Genomic DNA, 11,399 nt, shown 5'->3' with positions numbered 1-11,399 from the left:
ATGAGTGCATTGTTTAGTCCGGCTCGAGGAAGCTGCAAAAGAGATCATGACACGATGAATGATTTCTCCTGCGTCTTCGTTTGATCTCGATGATGAAACGCATCAGGAAGGCAAATAAGTAATATCCTTCATATGGAGGAACGCATATGGATAGCTAGTTACCAATGTATTTTAATAATACAAAAGCAATGGGGGTTTTGCACAATCGTGACATAGCAAGATTTTGTCCTTAATTTTAAGCCTTATCCAGAAATGAGAATTACACCAAAGCTGAAAGCAAATTGTCTAAGGATGATGCTGGACCATCTGACATAAATGAAAAGTGGACAGTTTGAATAAAAATCTTTAAATAAAGGTTAAAATCCAGGAATGTTACTTGATTGCGCTAAACACAGGGCCCTTATATGCGACAGTTTGGTGACTATTGTGATGGTTATGATGACTCGACTTCTTGGTATTATTATTGGTATTATTTGTAGCGTTACTATTATTATTCTGGTTAGATCTATTGTTGTTATTGTTATAAATAGTGGTTGCAATTTTGTGCGTGTGTGAAGTTGTAGGCCTACGTCAAGTTGCCCGCGTAAACTTGCTCCTCAGATGAATGTGCCAACCCCACTGTGCTACACTGTCTGACAGTTATTTAGCAGGCCTTTTGACTTCTAAAAATGTTTGTTGAATATAAGCATTGATAGAAGATATTTAGCTATTTACCTGATGTTAACGCTCTCATCATTATCAGTTTGGTCTAATTGCAAAGGGATTTTATTGTTAGTTAGTTGATTAAAAAATATATATTACCATTAGAATCCCTCATGAATGTGGTGTGAATGGCTCTGTGCGCTAGGGTCCAATCAGAATGCTTAATTCCCGCAAGTAAATCGAATTTATGAGCTAATCTCTTTATGCACAAATGCATATTAATATTAACTAACGCGTTTATCGTTAGGATTTCCCATTAAGAACACTGATCATTTATGTCAAACGCTCAAATCAAATACTTATAGCATACCAAAAGTTGTCAGTTGATATCTAAATTTGTTCTTCCTGCAAGTGACCTTCAATTCCAAACACTATGGAAGCACATTGTACAGTCTGCCGGGCAGAGGCCAGTTGTTGTTGACACAGCACGAGGAGACGCCAGCTCATGAATAAGCATGCAACAGATAATTGAAGCTATTGTTTAAATGTTAATTATTATTATTGTTTCATTGTTAATTGTTGCATACAGTATGTATGTAATTTTTGTTGTACAGTTTTGTACTTGCACTCAAGTAGGCCTTTAGTATGTTAATACGACTGAACTTTTTACCTACATCTAAACTGTCTATCTATTTTAGCTGATCATTATTATAATTCATATTACACACACACAGTGTTCATTTGCCTACCCTTTTCTGCAAAGGAATAACATCTAAATCTTTATCATTCTTTTTAATGGTTCGATTATTTCAAGCCCGGGTTTTAATTAGTGTGTGAGGACTCGAATGAAAGAAGGATTGTTTGCAATGTCAAGGATGCTAATTGAATGTTCGACTTCTAACAATTACCGCAGAGGCATTAAAGATTCGATTGCTTTTCTGACTTTGCCTCTCAGTTAACTCACAATAACGTTGCATGCCTAGAGTCAGACTTTCCGAAAGAACCCAGAGCCGACGTTAAAACCCTTTTCCCTCCGCCTTTCTTTGCCTTCTCCAGATTTAGCTTTGTAGAAGTTCTCCATTGGCTTCAGATGACTCCGGGGTGCCAATTGTTCTTATAAACATTGCACCCCCTAACAAAATCGGATTTGGTCCAAAAACAACTATGAATGCAAGCTTGAAACTTTGTGCAATTACACGTCATAGTGGAACTTTTGCAGAGAGCTGTGCTTCAATATCTTTGATTAACTTAACTAATTAGACGTCTTTTGTTCCCTTTTAATTGATTTTAACAATTCCAGTTTGCTGAATATGGGCAGCTTCAGTTTAGCAATATGCAATTAGAGTTTCTTAAAAATATGTCCATAGTATTACCAAGTTGCATGAATTTGAATAGCTATAACCTCATTATTTTTTTTGAGATCGAGTCAATCCATGTGTTGAACAAAAAACTCAATCAAAGTTTGTTTGTAGAGAGGCTGCTTAAAACGAACTGGTGCAGTAGGCCAGCCTATGGAATGCAGAGTTGGGTAGAAGTATGCAGTGGTGCTTGAATTAAACCGCGGTTGCCCTGTGCCTAAAGAAACCCGCTAGTAAAATATTGGGATTAGCTTCTCTTTGAGGCCAGGATTAACACAATTTTCCCAAGAAGCACATTCCTGTCGCTGAGACTATCTAAAACGAGGGACCGGAAACGAACAAAGAAACATAGGCTAATTAAAATGTGCTATAGCCTACCCTGGCTGATTCTGAAATTATCAACTCTTATTTTGTAATAGCGCAATTACACGACGCAGAGCTGTTCACTGTCATCGTATCCTATTTATTTTGGATTCAACGTGATTAAGTCAAATCCACGTTTTGTATCACTGGGCTTGACAAAGAAAAAAAAGCAACAACCATTTTATGGCTTGAAATAGGCCAACTCTGGTATTATTTATCCATTATCTATTATGATTGAAACACAGCTAGGTTTTATGTTTTCTTTATTATAGCAATGGTCATTGTAGACAGCAGGCTGGCTGTTTACCGTTTGAGGCGGATTGGAGGATATTGAACGACCAAGTGTGGCTAATGATTGCTTACTAAGATGGTAATTACAGACCTAATTAACACACCTCCTAAAACCTGAAGTAGCGGAAAAATCTCTCTGGAAATGATAAAACAGCCCGCCCTCTTGCTGTCAAAAGGTAATCACAGCTAGTCAACAGGGTTTTTTCTATGTCGTTTGAATATTAATATGATCGAGGTTGTTATTGCTGTTCTTAAGTGAGTCTTTTATATGACTGACATTCGTTAATTAATTTATTTAGGAAAGATCTTATTCTGAGGAGATAACATTGCATAGGCCTAGACTACTGGCATTTATCTTGCCTACCAATATTTTGTTAGACTTTTTGCTTGAATGGCTGAAGTCCTGTTAGTTTTGCAATAAACATATCCTTAAAACACACGAGACAGGTGTTCTTTCTCTATTATTCCAATAAATTGAATTATGACTCCTATGAGGATAATTATCAGCAAAATGATCATTATCAGGCTAATAATGGGGGCAAAGAAAATGGGAGTGTCCTCCTGTTAGAAATGCCAGGGCAGATTTTTGGTCCCATTCCGCCCCTGATTCATGGCAGATTTTTGGTCCCATTCCGCCCCTGATTCAAGGTGAGGGGACATACAGTACATATAAGACCTACTTACACAACGTTTAATCCATATTGGTCCAAGGATGACCTTGTAAAATACATAAATATGATAATCAACACACACACACACACACACACACACACACACACACACACACTCACACAGTCAATAGTGAATCCATATTAAGTTAATTGATAAATGGGGGGAGGGGGGTCAGATCACAGGACCTTTATTCATGTCTGTTCAGCGGTGGGGTCACACCATCTTTGGAGCCATGTTAGGTATCCACAATCAGCGTGTGATCAACGGAGAACAACGCGCAAATCTAGAGAGCTCTCAGCAATCAAGTTTCTTTTCCAGTATCACCTCAGATGTTCTACCATGGGTTTGGACAGTCAGGTTGTCTCTTGCAATAATAATTATTTTCTCATGATCCATTATTTTTTTGTTGATCAAAAAGTTACAAATCTATTAAAATCACAGCAGAGAGTCATCGCTGATGCGAGGGTGCTCACAAATTGCATACAATACAACAGATCACAGTTTCGAAGGCTAGCACAGATATAAAAAAAAACACATGTACCATTTATATAAGACACACACTGATTGTCTCTTAGAAACTACATATTGATTCCTTATAAACACTTTTTCTTAAATAAAGTAGTGCATCCATGTCGCCTCGGGTGCGCGCAGTCCACACACCATCCTGATCAGTCTCTCTACCAATAGGTCGGCAAGTTATAAGGCTTAAACGAAGCCTGTCCATCCAAAGCTCTTAACCAAAAGATCCGCTCCTCTAGCAATGTTGTTCTGGGATAAGGATTTGTTCCCTGGCTGTGATGTACCATAAATTACTATGGGTCACCTCCGAGTTTTCCTTAAATTAACCAACAGGTGTTGTAAGCATAGAGGCACACACTGACAGACATACATGTGAGAGGGCTACAACCTGTGAGGTTAACGAAAATAAAGTATCTTAGCCAACGCTAAAATAAATTCTAAATTCTCCTCTACAGGCTGGGGCCAAACATCATGCCAACAACGCGAGGCGCCACCGATAGCCCCCTCTCTCTCGCAGTTCCTTACCGACGACACGAATATTCAGTATTTTAAGCATATATCTTATTGAAGGATGTCAGAGCTATATGTTTGATTTATCATTGTCTTTGTTTGAATAGTTTACACATAGTTTTTTTCACAGGACTTGGAATTTCCAAGATGAAGTCTGATCTTTATAATCCAAGCAATCTGCATTGAAGTTCAGTTTCCAGGATGCCGCTTGGTCCTTATAATCCAAGCAGTCCGCCGTGGAGTTGAAGCCTAGCCCCGAGGCTCCGTAGCTCTGAGTGGAGAGGGACGCAGGGGACTGGCTCAGATGGCTTGTGACAGCGTTGGTGCTCATAGGACTGAGTGTCGTCCCGGGGCCAGACAGCTGGTGATGCATGGGAGTAAGGTAAGAACCACAGTCCATTCCGCCGAAGTATGAGGTTGATCCGCCATAGCCTTGGCTGTATCCCGAGGCCTGTGTGTAGGTCATTGGGTATGATCTTTGCATGCAGGAAGAGGAGGTAGAGAGAGGGTCAGCCATCGGAGAGATAGAGGCTGGACTCCAGATAGATACCGGTGCGGTGCTGGTTGAGATGGTCGGGACTGAAGTACTTGAGGGCGGTGTGAACTGGCCACTCGCCCCGCTTTCAGAGCTCGCTTCCCTGGCTGGAGAACTCTTCTTTTTGGCTGGTCGCACCTTGTTCTGGCCCCCGTTCTGCTGCTGCTGTTGCTGCTGGCGACATTTTGCCCTTCGGTTCTTAAACCAAACCTAAAAAAAGACAAAATAGCAAACACAGTTAACCACCCAAACAGGTTAAGGCAGGCCATCTATTATATACAGTTTCCAAAATGTGACGAAAATAGGCATTTGACGCATAAACCAAACAGTTCTTTATGCACGTGTGAACCAAATAATGCTGAAAATATGTGTTGTGTTGATCATAGACTTTGGATATGCATTATTATACTGAAGTTGAAAAGCACTGGTCAACACTTAACTTTCAAAAAAGTAGACTGATTAATCAATTAACTTTTTCAAAGGTTCTCTTTATGAATGCTATGCCAATATGTGTTATGACTATCTGTCTCCTCGTTTGAGTTGCCACAAACAGAGGATATTTATTATTATTATTAACCTTTATTTAACTAGGCAAGTCAGTTAAGAACAAATTCTTATTTTCAATGACGGTCACAGGGTTATATAGATAGAGAATGTTTTGCGTTGGTCAACATTCACCTGTACACGAGACTCTGGTAGGTTGATTTTTAGTGCTACTTCCTCGCGCATGAATATATCAGGATAGCGAGTTTTGCCGAACAGTGCCTCCAAAATGTCAAGTTGGGCGCGTGTGAAAGTCGTCCTTTCTCGTCTCTGCTTGCGGGGTGTCGCTGTTGAAAATAAACAGATGCATAACTTAATTTCATGTGGGTAGAATTAACATTTTAACAGAATATAAAGCAGGGTTATTGAGACAACTGGGAATGAATTGTATTCCATTTTAAGTGTAACTTATAAAAACGTTATTTCACATGTATTTGCTATCCAGAGCTAAGACGAATTCAGGACCAATGACACGTTACAAACATTTAATGAAAGAAGATTTTTAAAGTCAGTACTACAGAATGCAAGAGTTAGTTGACGTCTTCCCTCATTGCAGCAATATAATTACGCATTATTAGCAAGAATCCATTGGCATGTTTTTGTAATTAGATGCATTAAAGCTTTAGCAGGCTATAGGCCTACGTGATTTGATCCTAATTGGAATATTTAATCAAGTGAAGAGTTGACATAAATTATTAAAGCATCCATGCGCACGCGTAAAAAGTTCCGAAACCCACCTGGATAGCCTACGGATGGATGCAGAAGGTCCATTCCGGAGGTCGTTAAGCTCAGTCCGTTGACTGTGTAAGGTGGTTGCTTCAGATACGACATCATGCTAATGTTGGACTGGGGGGTAAAGTTGGAGAAAATGTTGAAAATTGGGTAAGGCCCGTAGATGTCCTTGGTTGTTTATCTGTTCTTTTTCTCACTGTCTCGATTTTGCCGCTGGATGCCTGTTCCAGAAATCACAATAAGATAAGACATTTAGTAAAGCAAGTTGCATTCGGTTTAAATAGCATTTGATGGACTCAGCGCTGTGATTACTTGGGAAACAATATTATCCAGCCGCAGTGTGTTCTTAAAACAGTCCCAGACCCCCAGCTGTCCCCTTGAGCTTGGCTCATCTTGACAAACGTTGCCCCCCCCCCCCCCCCCCCCCCCCCCCAACCCCCCGGCCAAAAAAGCAACATCCTATAATTGCAACAAGTTCTCTCAAAGAACAAAACACAGTCGCTCAAATGCACACACACTGGGAATCAGCTAGGACCACAATTTACATAGAACCCAACTAATTGTGTCAAATATAAGGGAATTGATGGGGGCCGACAGATAACAAAAAAACCCTTGGCGAAAAGTAGCTAACAATGCAGTGAATTTATAGGGATCATTTTGTACATTTAGGTATTTCACTAACCTAAGCTTTTCACTCTGCCTCTTGGTTTTGTCCGCACCAGTAATCGCTGTAAATGTGAATAGGGTGTCATTAAAGTGTGAAAACAGAAGTCTACTTCAGCTAACAACTTAAAACTTGAAGGGAACTCGACTGTGCCCAATAGGTTCTTCACCATTTCCATCCTAATTAATTGCTCTCTGTAATTAGATTTCCAAGGTTGAATAACGTTCAGAAGGCAATCGAAATGTTTTGATAACGAGGCCATATGCTTAGGGGACTTGAGTTAACCAAACAGACAACCCCATTCCAAGTTATAGGCTAACTCCCCCTATCTCCCACTGTCAAAACGCCTCTTGACTCATTTAAAGGTACTAAAACCCATTAAAAAAACCTTAGTACTGGGCTGGAGGACACATCAGCCCTGCCAGTCAAACTGTTATAAAGTAAACTATTTAGACAAAGATGATTCATGCAGGGCCTGGATTATAGGCATAGGTCCTTTTAATAGGCATAAATAATGTAATTTATTGCTAAATGCATGCTTTATTCATGCTATGACATTGGGGATGAATCAATGAAATCTCAAAATAATATTACACAGGAAAAAAAACAGTTTTTGAGTTTACAAATGAGAGCATAATTGGACTAACTTTAATGTATTCGATAGTATGCCACTTTCCACGTCAATGACTTTACAAATATATTTCAGATTTTAAATTAGGTTAATATATTTCCAGGAGTATTTTTGTTTATTTTATTTTACCTTTATTTGACTAGGTAAGTCAGGTAAGTCAGGAAAGTCAGAGTATCTTCATAAAGATTGAACAATTCGATGAAATTGGAATATTTCTACCTGGAAAACTGGCTTAAATTCAATGTGTGGTGACCCTCTGTGTCTCTTGATTATTCCATCTGAGTTGCATTTTTGAACATCCATCCAACGTTGTTTTTTTTATTACCTCCACTCAATCTGTCACTCTTAAAACAGACATCGTATAGCAGTTGCACACCCGTTCAATAATAATGACCCTGTCCAATAATTAATTCTGATACATTTTTTTGTTGATTAATTAATTAGATAATCCGGGTGGCACGCGCACCCTAATTACAGGACGCTATCCTCAGCTCTGCACAGCATTCGGTCATAATAATTCTGCAAACTGACGAAAATAAGGGTTAACAAAAATACATAGGTTCCTCTATTTTATGTAATATCCATATGGCATGCAGAATCAAGATAGAACAATTCATAACACATTTTTCGTTGTAGTTAGCCATATGGATAATGGAAACAAATCAATTTACAGGCGTATATATGCTACATTTTAGCCTAGCCTCTAGGCTATATTTTTTAAGAATATATTGACTATTAAATTAGCAGATAGTATTGTTTTTAGTCTACTCACTTGATATTAAAGTGTTAGAAAAATATTCACTTTTAGAATGGGAATTGGACTTTTTGATTTCTGACTTTTTTAATGGATAAACACACTCCCTCCCTGCATCAAACAAAACATTATTTTTAAGCAAATGTGTGCAATTTGTTTTGAAGCTGTTTGCCACGACTAATATAGCATAAACCAACGAAAACAGCTCTGTATAAAAAAAAGTGCAACATTTCTGCAATGCAGGCTATATTTGAGAGAATTGCCACGATCCTCCCGCGTGCCCTGTCCCGCCTGGTTGTTCCATGGAGGACTGAGCGGGGAGGGAGTTGTTGTACATACAGGCAGAGAGAAGCTTCACTACACGCCTTATCAATTATCGCCCTTTGTCTCCATGCATTTTCACACAAACTGAGAGAATTAACTGGAATGCAGATTGAACAAAGTCATCTTAAGTGTCGAACAGACATTAGCTATTCAATTTTTTATAAGATAATATTCATTTTGAAGAACATTACGGCTCACATTTTTGGCCTAACTTGGATTTAAATGTAGCTACAAACTAGCACTGAGTTTAAAAACTATCAAATTCATTGGCACGTAGAACATAAACTGTGTCTTAAAACTGTTTTCCAGTGTCCTACAGTAGGCTTCACATTGAAGATCCATACACAATAGTCACCGGAGTGTTCAGTGGGCTAATGAGTTTAGTTAGTCGATTACCATGTGTCAGGACGTTTCGCTCTTTCTCCTGGATAAATATGACCGGAAATATGCTATACAAACACAGTAACCTAATACGGCTTAATACACACTTTTATTTATTTTATTGTTATAGCCAATTTTTTTCTGCGGGATGTTTCCTGTGGGATGTCGCCTGTATAGCATATAGGCTAATAGGTAGCCTATTCATCATTTTGTCCTATAATTACGACTCTATACCTATAATAATGATAACCTCTACTACTAATAATAATAATCATAATCATCATAATAATAATACATAGCAACTTACTCAGGATTGTGGCCGGAGAAGATAGTTCTTTGTCCAATCCTTTCCTTGAATCAAATAGCTCTCTCTATAATTTCGAAATCCTATAAGATAACCAATCAAAAGTAACTGTCGCTTTGGATATATTAGAATAAAAAGACCGACAAAACGTTCATCTTTAACACTTGCACCAATGTATGGTAGAGTGCAAACGCGTTTATGTTGGTAAAATACATACGGTTATAATTTGTTAGTCTGTTCTGAGTGAAGTTGCTGAGTTGGATTTGTAGAAAGGTCTGGCCAATGAGAACGTCTGGAGCAATCGGAGATGGGGGTCTGCCTCTCTCGCGGGGAAATTTGCTGAGAAGCAAATGTCGCCAGCTACTTTTTGACGCAAACTCCTCAGCCAATGGCAGCGAGGGGGCGACTGACAACATTCTCATCCCCGAGCTGACAGTAAATTAGTAATAAAACCTCAAACTCACAGGGCTGGGAATCTTAGCAAAGGAATAGGAACAGTTGTTTACCTGCAACACGACTCATTTGAGTGGTTAGTGGACAGAAGACATTTAACCATTTCGTGAATATACATTATTTACGTATGTTTAGCACATATAACAATTTTGATGTAAAATGTTCCCAATCATGGTAAAAAGGAAACTACTCTCACGATTCATAAATGGTTCCAGATCAGTGGGCAAGGTAAAAGCAATATCCACAGCCTGTTCATCTCCCGAATAACGACTAATAACAAGAACTAATAACAACATGGAGCACTCCCCACGAATCCATGACAAAAACCGTCCTAGCGAAAAGCAAGCGCTCCAAGTGGAGGCTAAAACACGGTTCTCTCACATTCCGTTGCGTAGCAAGGGGGGATTTGGGGAGTCTTATTTCCTTATAACTATGCTCCCATCCACAGAGCGCCCGCTTCGATCAAGTTGATATACCAAAATTCAGCCAGGATAGGGAAGACGAGGCAGACTAACCAACAATTTGGGCCTCATATATTATTGCCAGATGTAATAATAATTCCTGTTGGCTTATTTAAAAAAAAATCTAAATGAATAGATTTAAATATCCAGCCATGTTAACACATAATGTCGTGGTTGGAACACATCAGAGAGAACACCATCCCTGCAGGAGTTGGGTGATACCCGACTTAAATTAGTGGATGCATTTTTACAGCAACCTTGACATGACTGGAGAACTCAGTGGACCACATGCACGTCAGGAGAAAATCAAGGCAGACTGTTTTTCTCTCTCAAAGGTATAGTTCTTTTAAATTAATGTGAATAATGAAAACATAATTTTTTCCCCCCAAAATGTATTTCCTATGGCTTACATTTTGAATGATCGGTTCACAACAATTTGTGATATGTGTAAATAATAATAGGTTGAATTGCGTTATGGAATCCCTCTACAAAAAAACAAATGTATTTTATCCATAGCTCACATAAGTTATCTTCATGTATATTATTATTATTATAGTTGAATAGGGGCTTTAGTTGAATAGTTAATAGAACAGAAATTGTAACTGATTTCCGCCATTTATATTGACTCAAGCCACAACTAATAGCTGAATGTTAAACCTGTATACACACAAAAACAATATGCCGAGGGTTTTGTCACGGCTTGGTAAATGTATCATCTTAAAAGCTTTGAGGAACACACACACAGAGACACACACACACACACACACACACACACACACACACACACACACACACACACACACACACACACACACACACACACACACACACACACACACACACACACACACACACACACCACATACAACAAACACACACTCACACTGGCATACCCGCTCACTTCAAACAGATTTGAATATTGATTTAGATTTATCAACAGAGACAGACCCGTGAGTTTTATGAATCGTCAGTTGCCTCTCTGGCAGTCTTTTTAGATAGCCTAGGCTATGTCAAAAGTGCAGTATTTCATCGTTAGACCGATGTTTACGCTTTGAAAAGCTAAAACATATTGACTAATGCAAAAATCAATGTCATTTCTTTTGACAGACTTTGATGAACGGAAATCGTAGTGGATCACGCCCTCTAGATTTGTTTTCTACCAAACTTCAGTTCCGGACTCATCATATCTGCATCTCAACTGGAGCAAAGTTTTCAACGTGTGATCTAATTTATGACCGGGATTTCTTCAGTCTACAGCCGCT

At 38.8% G+C, this 11,399-nt stretch overlaps 1 protein-coding gene across 2 annotated transcripts; it reads right to left on the bottom strand.

The window, feature by feature from the left end:
- Positions 1 to 3,489: 3,489 nt before the first annotated feature.
- On the bottom strand, positions 3,490 to 9,535 carry LOC139383435 (orthodenticle homeobox 2b). Of its 2 annotated transcripts, XM_071127983.1 has the most exons (5): positions 9,227 to 9,535; positions 6,848 to 6,893; positions 6,171 to 6,386; positions 5,569 to 5,720; positions 3,490 to 5,100 (listed from the first exon to the last, which is right to left on the bottom strand). In XM_071127983.1, exons 3-5 carry the CDS (start codon positions 6,265 to 6,267, stop codon positions 4,480 to 4,482), a joined length of 870 nt encoding a protein of 289 aa, XP_070984084.1. In that variant the 5' UTR covers positions 6,268 to 6,386; positions 6,848 to 6,893; positions 9,227 to 9,535; the 3' UTR covers positions 3,490 to 4,479. The 2 variants fall into 2 exon arrangements, with proteins under 2 accessions (XP_070984084.1, XP_070984083.1); XM_071127982.1 differs by lacking the exon at positions 6,848 to 6,893.
- Positions 9,536 to 11,399: the final 1,864 nt, after the last annotated feature.

This window comes from Oncorhynchus clarkii, chromosome 25 (genome assembly GCF_045791955.1).
Source record: "Oncorhynchus clarkii lewisi isolate Uvic-CL-2024 chromosome 25, UVic_Ocla_1.0, whole genome shotgun sequence".
In the NCBI taxonomy this organism is placed as follows: domain Eukaryota; kingdom Metazoa; phylum Chordata; class Actinopteri; order Salmoniformes; family Salmonidae; genus Oncorhynchus; species Oncorhynchus clarkii.
The sequence above is the reverse complement of the archived record's forward strand: the minus strand, read 5'-3'. Positions and strand labels throughout refer to the sequence as shown.